The sequence below is a fragment of the Amblyomma maculatum genome, chromosome 8, assembly GCF_055883805.1.
Source record: "Amblyomma maculatum isolate TAMU_Amacu chromosome 8, ASM5588380v1, whole genome shotgun sequence".
Taxonomy (NCBI): Eukaryota; Metazoa; Arthropoda; class Arachnida; order Ixodida; family Ixodidae; genus Amblyomma; species Amblyomma maculatum.
The window spans coordinates 47,590,537-47,602,837 of NC_139351.1; the positions used below are offsets into that span (position 1 = coordinate 47,590,537).

The 12,301-nt window shown below is 45.5% G+C and overlaps 1 protein-coding gene across 3 annotated transcripts in view; it reads right to left on the minus strand.

Moving 5' to 3' along the window:
- Positions 1–5,052, minus strand: part of LOC146181116 (juvenile hormone acid O-methyltransferase-like) — a 58,917-nt gene extending 53,865 nt beyond the window's left edge. For 2 of the 3 annotated variants that reach the window (XM_084576257.1, XM_084576255.1), the window contains exons 1-2: positions 4,895–5,052; positions 80–688 (exon numbers count right to left, since the gene is read on the minus strand). In XM_084576257.1, the coding sequence (XP_084432383.1) occupies positions 80–622 (543 nt within the window). In that variant the 5' untranslated portion in view covers positions 623–688; positions 4,895–5,052. Of the gene's footprint in view, positions 1–79; positions 689–3,495; positions 3,854–4,894 lie in introns of those variants that run through there. The other variant, XM_084576256.1, reaches the window with a different exon arrangement.
- Positions 5,053–12,301: the final 7,249 nt, after the last annotated feature.

Sequence of the window (12,301 nt, forward strand, 5' to 3'; positions counted from 1 at the left end):
GTGTACGAAAACTACTCTTAGATGACGCGTGAAATCTAAATGGCTTAAAATGAACCACTCAACCATCCACAACACTTACCCTCGAATACTTCTCCCAGCGTTCCATTCTCGAAAGCGCTCTCCAAACCGGTACCGACTCGTGGGAAGCGTAGAAAACAAGAAGGCATTCGCCTGTTGGAGTCAGCAACTTGGCGACGTTCTTCAGCGCCTCTTCCAATTCTTCCACCCAATGCAAACAGTAGAATGAGTATACTCTGTCGAACTGGCCAAACTCGTCCAGGATATCGGTGACACGGCCGCAGATGTCGAGCACCTTGAAATCCAGCTTCCCGTGCATCGAGTACTTGCGAGCGTACTCAACCATATCTGGAGAACTGTCGACGGCCACGATTCTGCGGCACGGCAGGCATCGTGGTAGCAGGTCATCTCTCGTGAAGTCGCCTGTCCCACAGCCTAGGTCCAAGTACTGATGGGACGCTTGTGCCTCGTCCCGGAACGCCATCTGGTAAGCATCGAGCACAGAATTGTTGTACCTTCGCTGGAGCTTGTTGCTTCTCGAGTACAGCCCAGAAGAGAGGTTGACGGTGTCGTTTTCGCTTTCCTTCATGGCCCTTAAATCCATAACTTGTTAAGGTGGATCTATTCTCGGCAGACTGTTCCGGAAAACGAAGTCACCGTCGTGAAAGTGCTGCAGGCAAAATAAGAAAAACAATATGCTAAACACAGTTCTTTATCAAGAATTGTCAGTCATCATCCGTGAACAGCACAGTGAGATTAAGAAGTGCTTGAGATTGGGCTAGTTGGAACATCTTCTCACAAATGCTGCGCAGCTTAGTTGTACACGGACAAAAGAACTGGACAAACGCTGAGGTTAAGCGCAATCTACCAACTGAAGTTTTATTTCTTTGAAAAGAAAAAAGGAAACACCAGCACGCGACGTAATCTGAGGATCGTGAATACACATAAATCATAAGAGTGCACTGTAACAGCAAGAACAACTAAGGAATGAAACCATGAAAATGTCAAAAATAAACACCTTATCTAAGAAATAAAACTTCAGTTGGTAGATTGCGCTTAACCTCAGCGTTTGTCCAGTTCCTTTCTCCGTGTACAACTAAGCAGCGCAGCATTTGTGAGCAGTGAGATTAGGTTGAAATTTCTGTTTTGTCCGCCTGACTCAGCACATGCACTGGATCACTGCGTATTCATGAGATTCAACCATATCCCTACCAATCACGAAAAAAAAACCATACCAATAAGTATTCACTTTCACCGGCATCTTTCTGTTAGGAATAAAGGCAATAACAGCATACAGTAGTGAACAATGGCTATATTTTTCGTGCTTTGCATAAATTCAAGATATCCTGAAAAATAACAAAAAATTTGCTATTTCTTAAGATATTTTAGCGCAGTAATGTCTTTCTGTTCATCCAGGAGCATCTCGGGCTGTTTGCCCCGTTTCGGTTCATTTTTTCATTTGTCTTTTTATGGGCGTTCTCTGTAGTGGTTTTTTTTTGCCCTCAGTTCTAAGTTAATAATAGTCGCCTTCACTTGCAAGTTATCTATTTGCGGGCATATATATCCCTGGACATTTTTACAGACATGGGTTGGACGTAGTCATCGTGACGACACATCATAAGTGTTCAGTGTTTTTCAGGGTGACGCAGTCAGCTTCTTTTCAAATTTTGAAAGAATATAGATTCAGAAGAGGTTTGAAATTTTGATATTCACCAGGAAAATCCAGATCGACAAAGAACGTTGTTCATGGAGACATTGTTAACATGAGCAGAGAAAACGCGTCTTCACACTCTGTTATCAACATTTACAAATACTTTTCCAAAGTATCAAGATCAAGTGGTTCCATAGACTGTGAAGCTTTATGTGAACTGAACTACTAGAGCGTAGCTCATTGCCCGCTGTTGTGCCCGGAGAACACGCCCGGATTCGAGGTCAGCCGGCCGAACGCCCAACTTATCCGGTTAACGCAGGGTGCTGCGCCACAAGGCAGCGGCGCTGGAACGGAGCATTGGCGAGCATGGATGGATGGAATATAGAAGCGTCCCCTCTGAAACTGGGTGGTAGCAGTAGCTATCATGCTCATTTTGCTCCCTATATTCTAAATATTGTTTTAGATTGGTTAACTATGCCATCATTCTATTTATTGAATGTTTGTTCCGTCACTTTTCTGCTTTTAAGCCACCAATCTTCCAGTCGTTTTTTGCTAGCTTCCACCGCCGCTTTATTCACCCGGCCACTGGTATCTCTAAACCCCACAGCTTCAGGAGGAGTGACTGCGCCTGCATCGACTTCCGGATGGATACCATTACATTCCAGTATAATATGGTCAATTGCTTCACTGGAGTTACCACATAAAGCACATGCGTCATCTTCATTGTTAAATTTCTTTTTGTAACTGCGTGTTCTAAGGCACCCTGATCTAGCATCAAAAAGTAGGGCACTGCCTCTGGAGTTATTAAAGAGTTATATGGAGTTATCAAAGCAGACAGCTCGGCGCTGGTCCCCTGGCGGCGGAACCCCTTCACACCGCGGCAGATTCGAAGCGGGTGATCAGCGCACTCGCTGATTGGTCCCTAGGGTCGCTGTCAAGCTATACCTCCGGATTTGACAGTTTTAGTGGCAACTCTTTTCCGGGCTATATAAGCAGGAGCGCTGCCGCTTGGAGACCGGAACCGTCACGGAGTGTTTGTCGAGTGCACTACCGCACGCAAGGAGAGGACGTGGCGCAGTCTCCTCAGCCGTTGCTGTGCGAGAACAGTCGTGTATGGCTAGTAGCCTGTGGCCCCTGCGCAGATATTCTTCTGTATAACGTCCTGTAAATAGTGTATAAAGACGCATTTTGTTCATCTGATTGACACTGGCTCGGAGTCATTGCTACTGCACATGACCAGGCAGCTCTCGGTCGCGATCATCAATGGTTGACGAGAGCTACGGGACCAACTCCTTGGCACAACCCTGGCAGGCAGCGGTGGGATGTCCCAGGCGTGACCGTGCAACTGGCTGGCATCAATGACCTAGCAACACTGGTTGGAAACGCGCGATCAACCAGTGTCAGGCACCTCGGCGTGTTGAGCACCTGATGTTTTCCTCAAACTCCAGACTTTCTCTGGCTCAGGTTATGCTTAGATTGTTATTTGGTAGAGACAAGACTGTAGGCAAAAAAGAAGAGACAGGCGTAGTAACACTGACGTTAGCTCGTTATTGGGCTTACTTGCACCCGCAAAAAATCTATGCAACTCGGTAGCGGCGATAGCAGGAAACGTACTCTCATTTCGCTAATTACGAGAGAAATCCAGTACCAGGTCGTACTTGGCTTATCAGGTGAAGTGCTGCTGTAACAGAATGTCTAGAATATGAGGAACTTTCGGAGCAAATTTAACTGCACCGGAGAATGAAACACAGCTTGGGGAAGCGGTTGAGCAACGCGACCGAAGCAGCGAGCCGACCAAGCCTCGAATAGAAAAAGTGTCGGGTTACCTTGGTCGAGCCACCTGCAGCTGAAACTGTTAGTGCCGAGTCCATCGGCGAGGAAACAGCTGTGACGCCGCTAGGCGAGGTGAACTGCCCGCCGAGCCACCTAGCTTTAAAGTGATCAGGTTCCAACAAATGTGAGTGGGAAATTGACAGGAATTGAACCTCCTGTCGAGTCAAACGTAGAAGTTGCACAGCGTGCCGGTAATGGAGTTGACACGAAGATGACAAAATTGTAATTTTGAAAATTAGCATCGTCATACAGCATGACACACATAAAAATAGTCTCGTTCATGAAAACTGCGCAGCTCACAAGTTTTGATCAGCAGAGGCAGATTCATGATGAGTAGGCGGGCACTGTAGAGACCCACACTTGCGAAGTCGACAGCGAGCTACTAGAAAGGAGTCAGGATCATTCGTGCCCTGGCGCGCCGAGTTGAATTTGTGAAAACAACAGCCATAGTGCGAACGCTGACATGGCTTGCATGGCTTTCACACGATGAAGAGCACCTCAGCTGTCAAATGAACTTCATCTTGCGTCGGTTAGCGCAAAGCAGTTCGCCACACGGGTGGGTCAAGGGAACTTGATTGGTGAGACGGCAGGGAAAATGTCGAGCTTGGTGGCTGGCGACAATGAGCCTCGTTTGAAAGTTACTGGGAGGGAGGCGTTCGCTGCCAGTCGCGAATGTAGACGCGGCGCCGCGCTTAGGCGATGCGGGTACCACACTCGATCTAGTTACCGCCAGCTGGCAAGAGCTGATTGCAGCGAAAAATTGATCAATTGATCCCTTCGAGTTATTGATCAAGTCTATCGTCTATCTGCTGGCCGTCCTGGTTAGCTCAATTATAGAGCGATTGTCTCGGAAGGTGGTGGTCCCGGGTTCGAACTCAGGCGCAGCATCAATTTTTCTATAAGCAGTTTCTAGGAAAGCCGTCTGGCTGCGTTCGGTGGGACGTCAGTGAGTAGTTTCTTTATTACAAATCTGCTCAACCTTCGGAAATTCCCCTGAACACTGATTTTGACATTTTGTCCTTTACTTCCCCACTGAAAAACCGAGCAATAACCTCCCAAATCTCACCAAATCGCATAGACTCTCATACGGTGGACATCATTATCATAAAATATTTCGCATAATTTATGATAATATTCAAGAAACTATGAGATCTTATGCAATTATATGCGATTTGTATGCGATTTTTTATGCGAATTGAGTGAGATTGTGTGAGAAAATGTGAGGTTATTGCCTCATACAATTTTTTCAGTAGGTTGTATCCAGCAGTAATCATCATTATCTTGAGAGTGGCATTCTCTTGAACGTGCATAAAAAGTTGCATACAGAGCTGCATAAGTTATCTATCCATATTCTTCACGTATGCTCTGAAATGCGCCCCTTGCCGAACTTACCTCTTACAAAGTGAAGTTTCGTGCGCACATCCAGCGGCTCAGTGCGTGGTATAGCTACAGAAACTGCAAACCAGAGCGACTGTGGATGTCTGGCCGATGCAGTGTGTCTTAATGCCGGACGTGGCCTGTTGACGCCACGGCGCCGCAACTCAAAGCATCCTGCCGCGAACAGTGTTCGTAACGGTAGTCACGCAGAGTTGCGTTAGCCCGTATCAACGTCCGTTTGAAGTCTTCCGTCGATTGCGGGTGCTTTTCAAACATGCAGGCTACATGTTTCACGTGTATTGTTTGATCGGCGTTTTTGATTAAACTCGTTGAATCAGAAAACGCCGTTTATATTTTAGTAGCGCTGCTTAATTGCTACTGCGAGTAATTTGTTGACTGTGGCTTATCGTACACCGGGTGGGTTCTGTCCATCTTACCTCAGGTAACTCGAACATATAGAATAGGTTTTTTTTTTTTTTAATTTCCAAAGCTGTATCTCAATTAAGCTTATTAAGCGGTATAAACTGAAGGTTGTACAGGCCTATGCACCTGCATATAGTTATGATGACCAGGCAGTTCAAAGCTTCTACGAAGATGAAGAATGCGGAAAGGGAAAAGCAGTAGCAGTATACAAAAATGCGGAAAGGGAAAAAGCAGTATACTGTACTAATGGGTGACTTCAATGCCAAGGTAGAGAAAAAGCCGGCAGGAGACCAGGCAGTAGGGGATTATGGCATTGGTTCTAGGAATAGCAGGGGGAGTTACTAGTTGAGTTTGCAGAGCGCATTAACTTAAGAATCATGAATTCCTTCTTCAGCAAACGGAAGAACCGGAAATGGACATGGAAAAGTCTCAACGGGGTGACTAAAAATGAAATTGACTTCGTACTTTGTTTAACCCCCGCCACTATTCAATATTTAGAGGCAGTGTGAAAAGTGCGATGCATTGACCACAGGATGGTGAGGTCCCGAATTAGTCTAAATCTGCAGAAGGAACGCAACAGGTTAGTAAGAAAGAAGTCCATCACGCCGAGGTGACGCAGTGATTACGGCGCTCGACTACTGTTCCCAAGGACGCGGGATCGAATCCCGGCCTCGGCGGCTTCGTTTCGATGGAGGAGAAACGGAGTGGCGTCCGTGTGCTGTGCGATGTCAGTGCACGTTAAAGAACCCCAGGTGGTCGAAATTTCCGGAGTCCTCCACAACGGCGTCTCTCATAGCCTGAGTTGCTTAGGGACGTTAAACCCCACAAACCAAACCAACGAATTAGCGGTGAGGGGGAGGGCAGAAGAGTTCAGGATCTCGCTACAGAATAGATATTCAGCTCTAACCGGGGATGGTGACATTACCCTAGCAGCAATAAAGAATAATTTCAGAGATATCATTACTGAGTGCGCTGTAGAAGTAGGCGGTAGGATAGTTAGAGAGGATATCGGTAAGCTGTCTAAGGAGACGATATATTTGATTAAGGAACGGCAGAGTATGAAAGCTTCCAATCCAACAGACCAGATAGAGTTGGCAGAGATATTAAAACTAATCAATTAGCGTAAAGTGGCCGATATAAGGAAGTATAGCATGGAGAAACTTGAGCATGCTGTAAAGAACGGCGGAAGCCTTAAAGCGGTGAAGAAGAAATTAGGCACAGCCAAAAATCACATGTATGCGCTAAAGGACAAGATGGGCAAAATCCTCACAAATATGGAAAAGATAGTCAAAGTAGCCGAGGAGTTCTATACTGATCTCTACGGTAGCCAAAGTAATCAGGGCCATAATGAGATTGGCGGTAGGGGAAAACTGTCAGACGTTCCACCAGTGACGAAGGACGAGGTTAAGAAAGCAATAGAAAACATGAAAAGGGGGAATGCAGCTCGAAAGGATCAAATAACTATAGATTTGTTGACGGACGGGGGGGGGGGGGTATATCGTGCTAGAAAATCTGGCTACCCTGTATACGCAGTGCCTGGTGTCATCGACGGTACCATAACCATGGAAGAACGCAAACATTATCCTCATTCATAAGAAAGGGGACGCTAAGGACCTTAAACATTGCAGACCAATCAGCTTACTGCTTGTTACTTATAAGGTATTTAATAAGGTAATCGCTAATAGAATCAGGACAACCTTAGACTGCAATCAAGCAAAGGATCAAGCAGAGTTTCGGAAACGGTACTCTACTACCGATCATATCTATACCATCAACCAGGTGATAGAAACATTTTCGGAATATAACCAGCCCTTATATATAGCATTCATTGATTACGAAAAAGCATTTGACTCAGTTGAAACCTCGGCGGTGATGCAGGCGTTGCGAAATCAGGGGGTAGACGAGCCATACGTGAAAGTGCTGGAAGATATATATAGTGGCTGCACAGCAACCATAGTTCTGCATTAAGACAGTAACAAAATTCCCATAAAGAACGGTGCTAGGCAAGGGGACACCACCTCCCCAGCACTATATTCACAGCTTGCTTCGAGGAACTATTCAGAGACTTGGAATGGGAGCAGTTAGGGATAAGGGTAGATGGAGAATACCTCAGTAATCTGCGATTTGCTGATGGCATTGCCTTGCTAAGTAACTGAGGAGATGAACTGCAAGGAATGATTGGTGACCTAGACACGAAAAGTAGAAAGGTAGGCTTGAAAATCAATATGCAGAAGTCTAAGGTAATGTTCAACAGCCTCGGGAAGGAACTGCAGTTTACGTTAGGTAGTGAAGTACTGCAAGTAGTAGGCGATTATGTCTACTTAGGACAGGTAGTAACCGCAGATCCGGACCATGAAATGGAGCGCATTTGGCAAGCACTCGCCGATTATGACTAGCAGCTTACCGGTACAGTGCAAGGAGAAAGTATACAACAGTTGCATCTTACCTGTACTCACCTATGGGGCTGAAACGTGGAGGCTAACCATAAGGGTTTCATTTCAGTTGAGGACAACGCAGAGGGCTATGGAACGAAAAATGGTAGCGGTACCATTAAGAGATAGGAAGCGTGCAGAGTAAGAGAAATAACTCAAGTTACTAACATTCTAGTGGAAATCGAGAAGAAATGGGCATGAACAGGACATATGTAGTGCGAAGAGAGGATAACCGATGGTCGATCGCTTGATAACAAACTGGATTCCAAGGGAAGGAAATCATAGCAGGGGGCGGCAGAAAGGTAGGTGGGCGGACGAGGTTAAGAAGTCCGCAGGGGTCAAGTGGATGCAGCTAGGACAGAACCGGGTTAATTGCAGAAATATGAGAGAGGCCTTCGCCCTGCAGTGGGTATAGTCAGGCTGATAAATATGATGATGATGATCTCAATTTCTTGTAGCCTCGACATCGTGTACACGACAGCATGAGTTCCGTTGACTATTCGCCGGCATTTTCTAGCTGACACAATTCGATTCCCCAGCAATAAAATATTAAGGCGAAAGCCTTTAATGGCTCACACTTCCGTCAACAAAAGTTATCCGCGAGAGCGGCGCACCTGATTGTTCGACAGCGAAGTGACGTCACCAGCCGCCAAATTCGAAGCGACCAACCTGCAGTCTCCGTCTTGTCTAGTGTTCCTGCCATCCGCAATCCTACACTTGAACGCGCGCCAAGGAACGCCACGCGACAGGAGCGATGGTGTATCGCCCAAACACATTTGCCGCCGAAATTGTCACAGATACTGCACCTTTCCTTTCTTATAAACCAATTATAATTATATGTGGCACTGCAAGGAGCACCGATAAAAGGCAAACAATGAGAGGCAAATGATAGGAGAGGAATGCTAGGCTTTTGTCATTTTCCTCTTAACAGACATCTAAGTGACCCTCTAATTTTTATCGGTGCCATCTGGGCGAGTTTCTGCATCAGGGAGGCTCTACAGCATGCTGGGCAGACATGTCGTCTACAAAACGTTAAACGTTGGTCAAAAACTGTTGCAAATAAAAACGTATCTTCAACATCATCAGAAATCAAGAAACGTTCAACAGAAGGCTGCAAACTGCAATAAACGAACCCGGAATTCGCCGAAAATGAAAGGCAAGCTCGAAATACAGCCCCTTTCTGAAACCAATATTTTTTTGTTTTTGTGTGAGCTTGCAGCCGGAACACTGTAGACACGCCTCCACGGCGTGCTTACAGCGCCCACCTACGGGATTATTTTCAACAGCCTTCCTTCTAAGTATCATTGAGACACTTTGGGAATAGCTCTGGAGATTATACGTAGATGCCTTCCCATTACTACAGTTTCACCACTCCCCATATTTGCCATTTTGTAATATATAGTTAGCATATGTTAGGTAACGCCGCCTAATGTTGCGAGGAAGCGCTTTATTTCAAGCACCAGCAGACCGTATGTTTTTGCCGATATCACTTGTTCATCGCGGTGAGCACATCATCTCGGCGTATAGTGTGAATTGTCATTCTTCGATTTATTTTCTCCCCTTTTATTTTCAGGACTCTGGTTATGAGTTGGTGCCGAATGAGTCAAGAAGCACCAACAATAACCATATCGCAAGCGCAAAACAAAACAAAACGTAATTGAATGCGGGCTATCATACCACCGCAGGTGCAGCCAGGAGGCCTTGAAGTGATTAGATGTATCTGACCTGTTTTAAGGCGAAAGCAGAGGGCTATGGAACGAAACCCGGTAGGGGTAACATGAACAGATAGGAAGCGTGCAGAGTGGATCAGAGAAATACCTCAAGTTACTGACTTTCTAGGGGAAATCAAGAAGATATGGGCATGGGCAGGACATGTAGTGCAAAGAGAGGTTAACCGATGGTCGCTTAGGGTAACAAACTGGATTCCAAGGGAAGGAAAGCTTAGCAGGGGGCGGCAGAAAGTTAGGTGGGCGGATGAGGGTAAGAATTTCGCAGGGGCTAAGTGGATGCAACTAACACAAAACCGGGCTAATTGGAGAAATATGGGAGAGGCCTTCGCCCTGCAGTGGGTATAGTTAGGCTGATGATGATGAAGGCGCAAGCCTTTAATTGCTCATGCTGTCGTGGACAAAAATCTGTCCCGCTTTTGCGGCGCCTCTGATTGGCCGAGGTGGGATCACGTCATAGAGGTCTTGACCAATCACATAGCACCACCACAGTATACGCCAATGCGTGCCTTATGTAGCAATATGCAAATAAACGATGAATCAATAGTTACTATAATTAGGTAATAATTAATAATATGAGTAATTAATACTGTCTCCCTAATGGCTAATTATTTATTCAATTATTTGACTAATGACTAATAAAATAAATAATTATATACTAATTACGGCGAGTTGCGTAGCAGAATGCGGCACTCCGGCTTTCGCCTTTCACTACTTTAGTCGCTAAAGCCCCTCGTAATTTTTTATACGTACATTTCAAGTAATAAGATGTCAGCGGACTCACATGGCGGCCATGCTTACAGGGAACGCAAGCTAAAGTTTTCTCCGACGTGGCCCTGCATACGAGCGTTGACTTCCGGCGGAGCCGGCGCAGCGCGTGCGCGCTGGTACGGTAACACGGTTGAAAGCACGTGCACGCACGCACGTGCAAACGCGGCGACACCATAGCGGCGCTTTTCGACCTGGGGTGGCACACGTTTTTCTATATTGATTGCTGGGCTTGAGAAGAGTGCAATAGTAACCTTGTTTTGTCTGTTCTCCAGAAAGCGGAAGTAGTTATTATTCTACAGTACGTACACACTATCCAGATCCTTGCAGTTAGTGAAAATTGTCCTGTAAAGTGCCTTTCGCCATTTTCACTCTTAAGCAGGCATAAGCCTGTAGTAGCCTGTAGCGGCTTAAGCCTGTACAGGCTTAAGCCTGTAGCACAGTCCTGTAGCCTTTGCACTGCACTCACACTCCCGCTTGACGATGATCCATGAAGATGCCTTCAGTTCAATTCAGTCTGATTCGACCGACCTTACCTGATGAAGCGCTGGCGGAGAGATAGGGTGCGGCACCGTACCGACCGTACTTTCTGGCAACATACGCGCGTGGAAAGTTATCAATGAACCGATGGCATGAGGAGTTGAGCAATCCGTGAACTGATCGTGTCGGAAATTACTCTGGCTGAAATCATGCATCAACACCGGTAAGCATAAACGTGCACTTCCATAAATGCAGAATTTCAGGAGCATGCGAGCGCGTGGCGCGTCGGGTGCCCTTTCTTTAATCGGCTGGCTTAATCACGCGCTGATCTGAATAAACAAGCTACCAACTAAACCATTGGCAGTCGATCAATCACAGAATACCGTGCATAAGCAGTACGTTTTTACATTGTTATACTTATTGTGTCTTAATAATTAAGCATTTTTGCTGGGTTAATCTGGCTGCTTTGCTCATTGACCCTGTGTGCATAAGCTTCATATAGACGACCTTCTTAGGAGTAAGGTTTTAATTCACAATATCGCTGCACACGTATCACACTTTCCAACACAACTTGGCAAACACAGTTTTGAGGTGAGTGAAGTAGCTTGAAATGGCCTTCGCGTCCTCCGCAAGAACAACATTTTTTTTTTTAAGCGAAACAGTTGAAGACTTGGTGACAGAAATATAGAACTCAGTCTCTAGCAAAGTACTCTAAACTATCGTTACAAAATAAGTGAGGCTGCTGATGGAGCTACGGCAGTACTATCGAAAAATTAATGTTAAGTTTAAAGGCTTTTTTTTTTCCTGCACGCGTGGTGAATACTGCTCCAAAATCATTGAAACAACTTTCACCAACATCGAATGCTCTGTGCTTAAAAATGACGCTGACCTCGTTCACTACGTCCCTTTAGCATATTCCGTAACGAGCAAAGCACACTTAAGTCATCCTCCAAAAACCCCTTTGTTCAATTCCGCTTACCTGGGAGAAAGCAGAATTCATAAGGCTCGTAAGGCAAAACTGACAATTAGAGACATTGGCTTCCCGGCACCAGACCCAAAATACGTATACATCAATCACCTTCTCATCTCCGATAATGAAAGATTGTTCGCAAAATGACCGAAACGGCAGAAGATGAAAAAAGGGAAATTCCTTTGGACAAAGGACTCAGATAATGGCACAAGCAACGACCAGCAGCCATGTCTATACCGGTGATCTCAGCAGTTTTCCTGCTGAATTGTAATCTCACTCTGCCACAATGGCGTACATCCTCAAGTATTTACCAATTAGCATCCAACTCATCCCATTGTTCATTTTATCGCTCACAGTCTTCGAAAAGCCTTTGAAGGATTCCTTTCAATGATTTTGACTACCGGTCATCAATTCGATATCTGATGCGTTTCAGTAAAGTTGTTCAATGTCCATCCTATTCCTTTTTGTTTCTTTTTTTTACAACATATTTAGCAAACTACTGTCATCGCAGTTTACTTAACCACGTTCGTTCAGCCATATTTGCATTACCTGGCATTCCGTACAAACGCAGCATATAGTCTTAAATTTAAATTATGTTCAATCTGTGAGGACGGAACTGGAT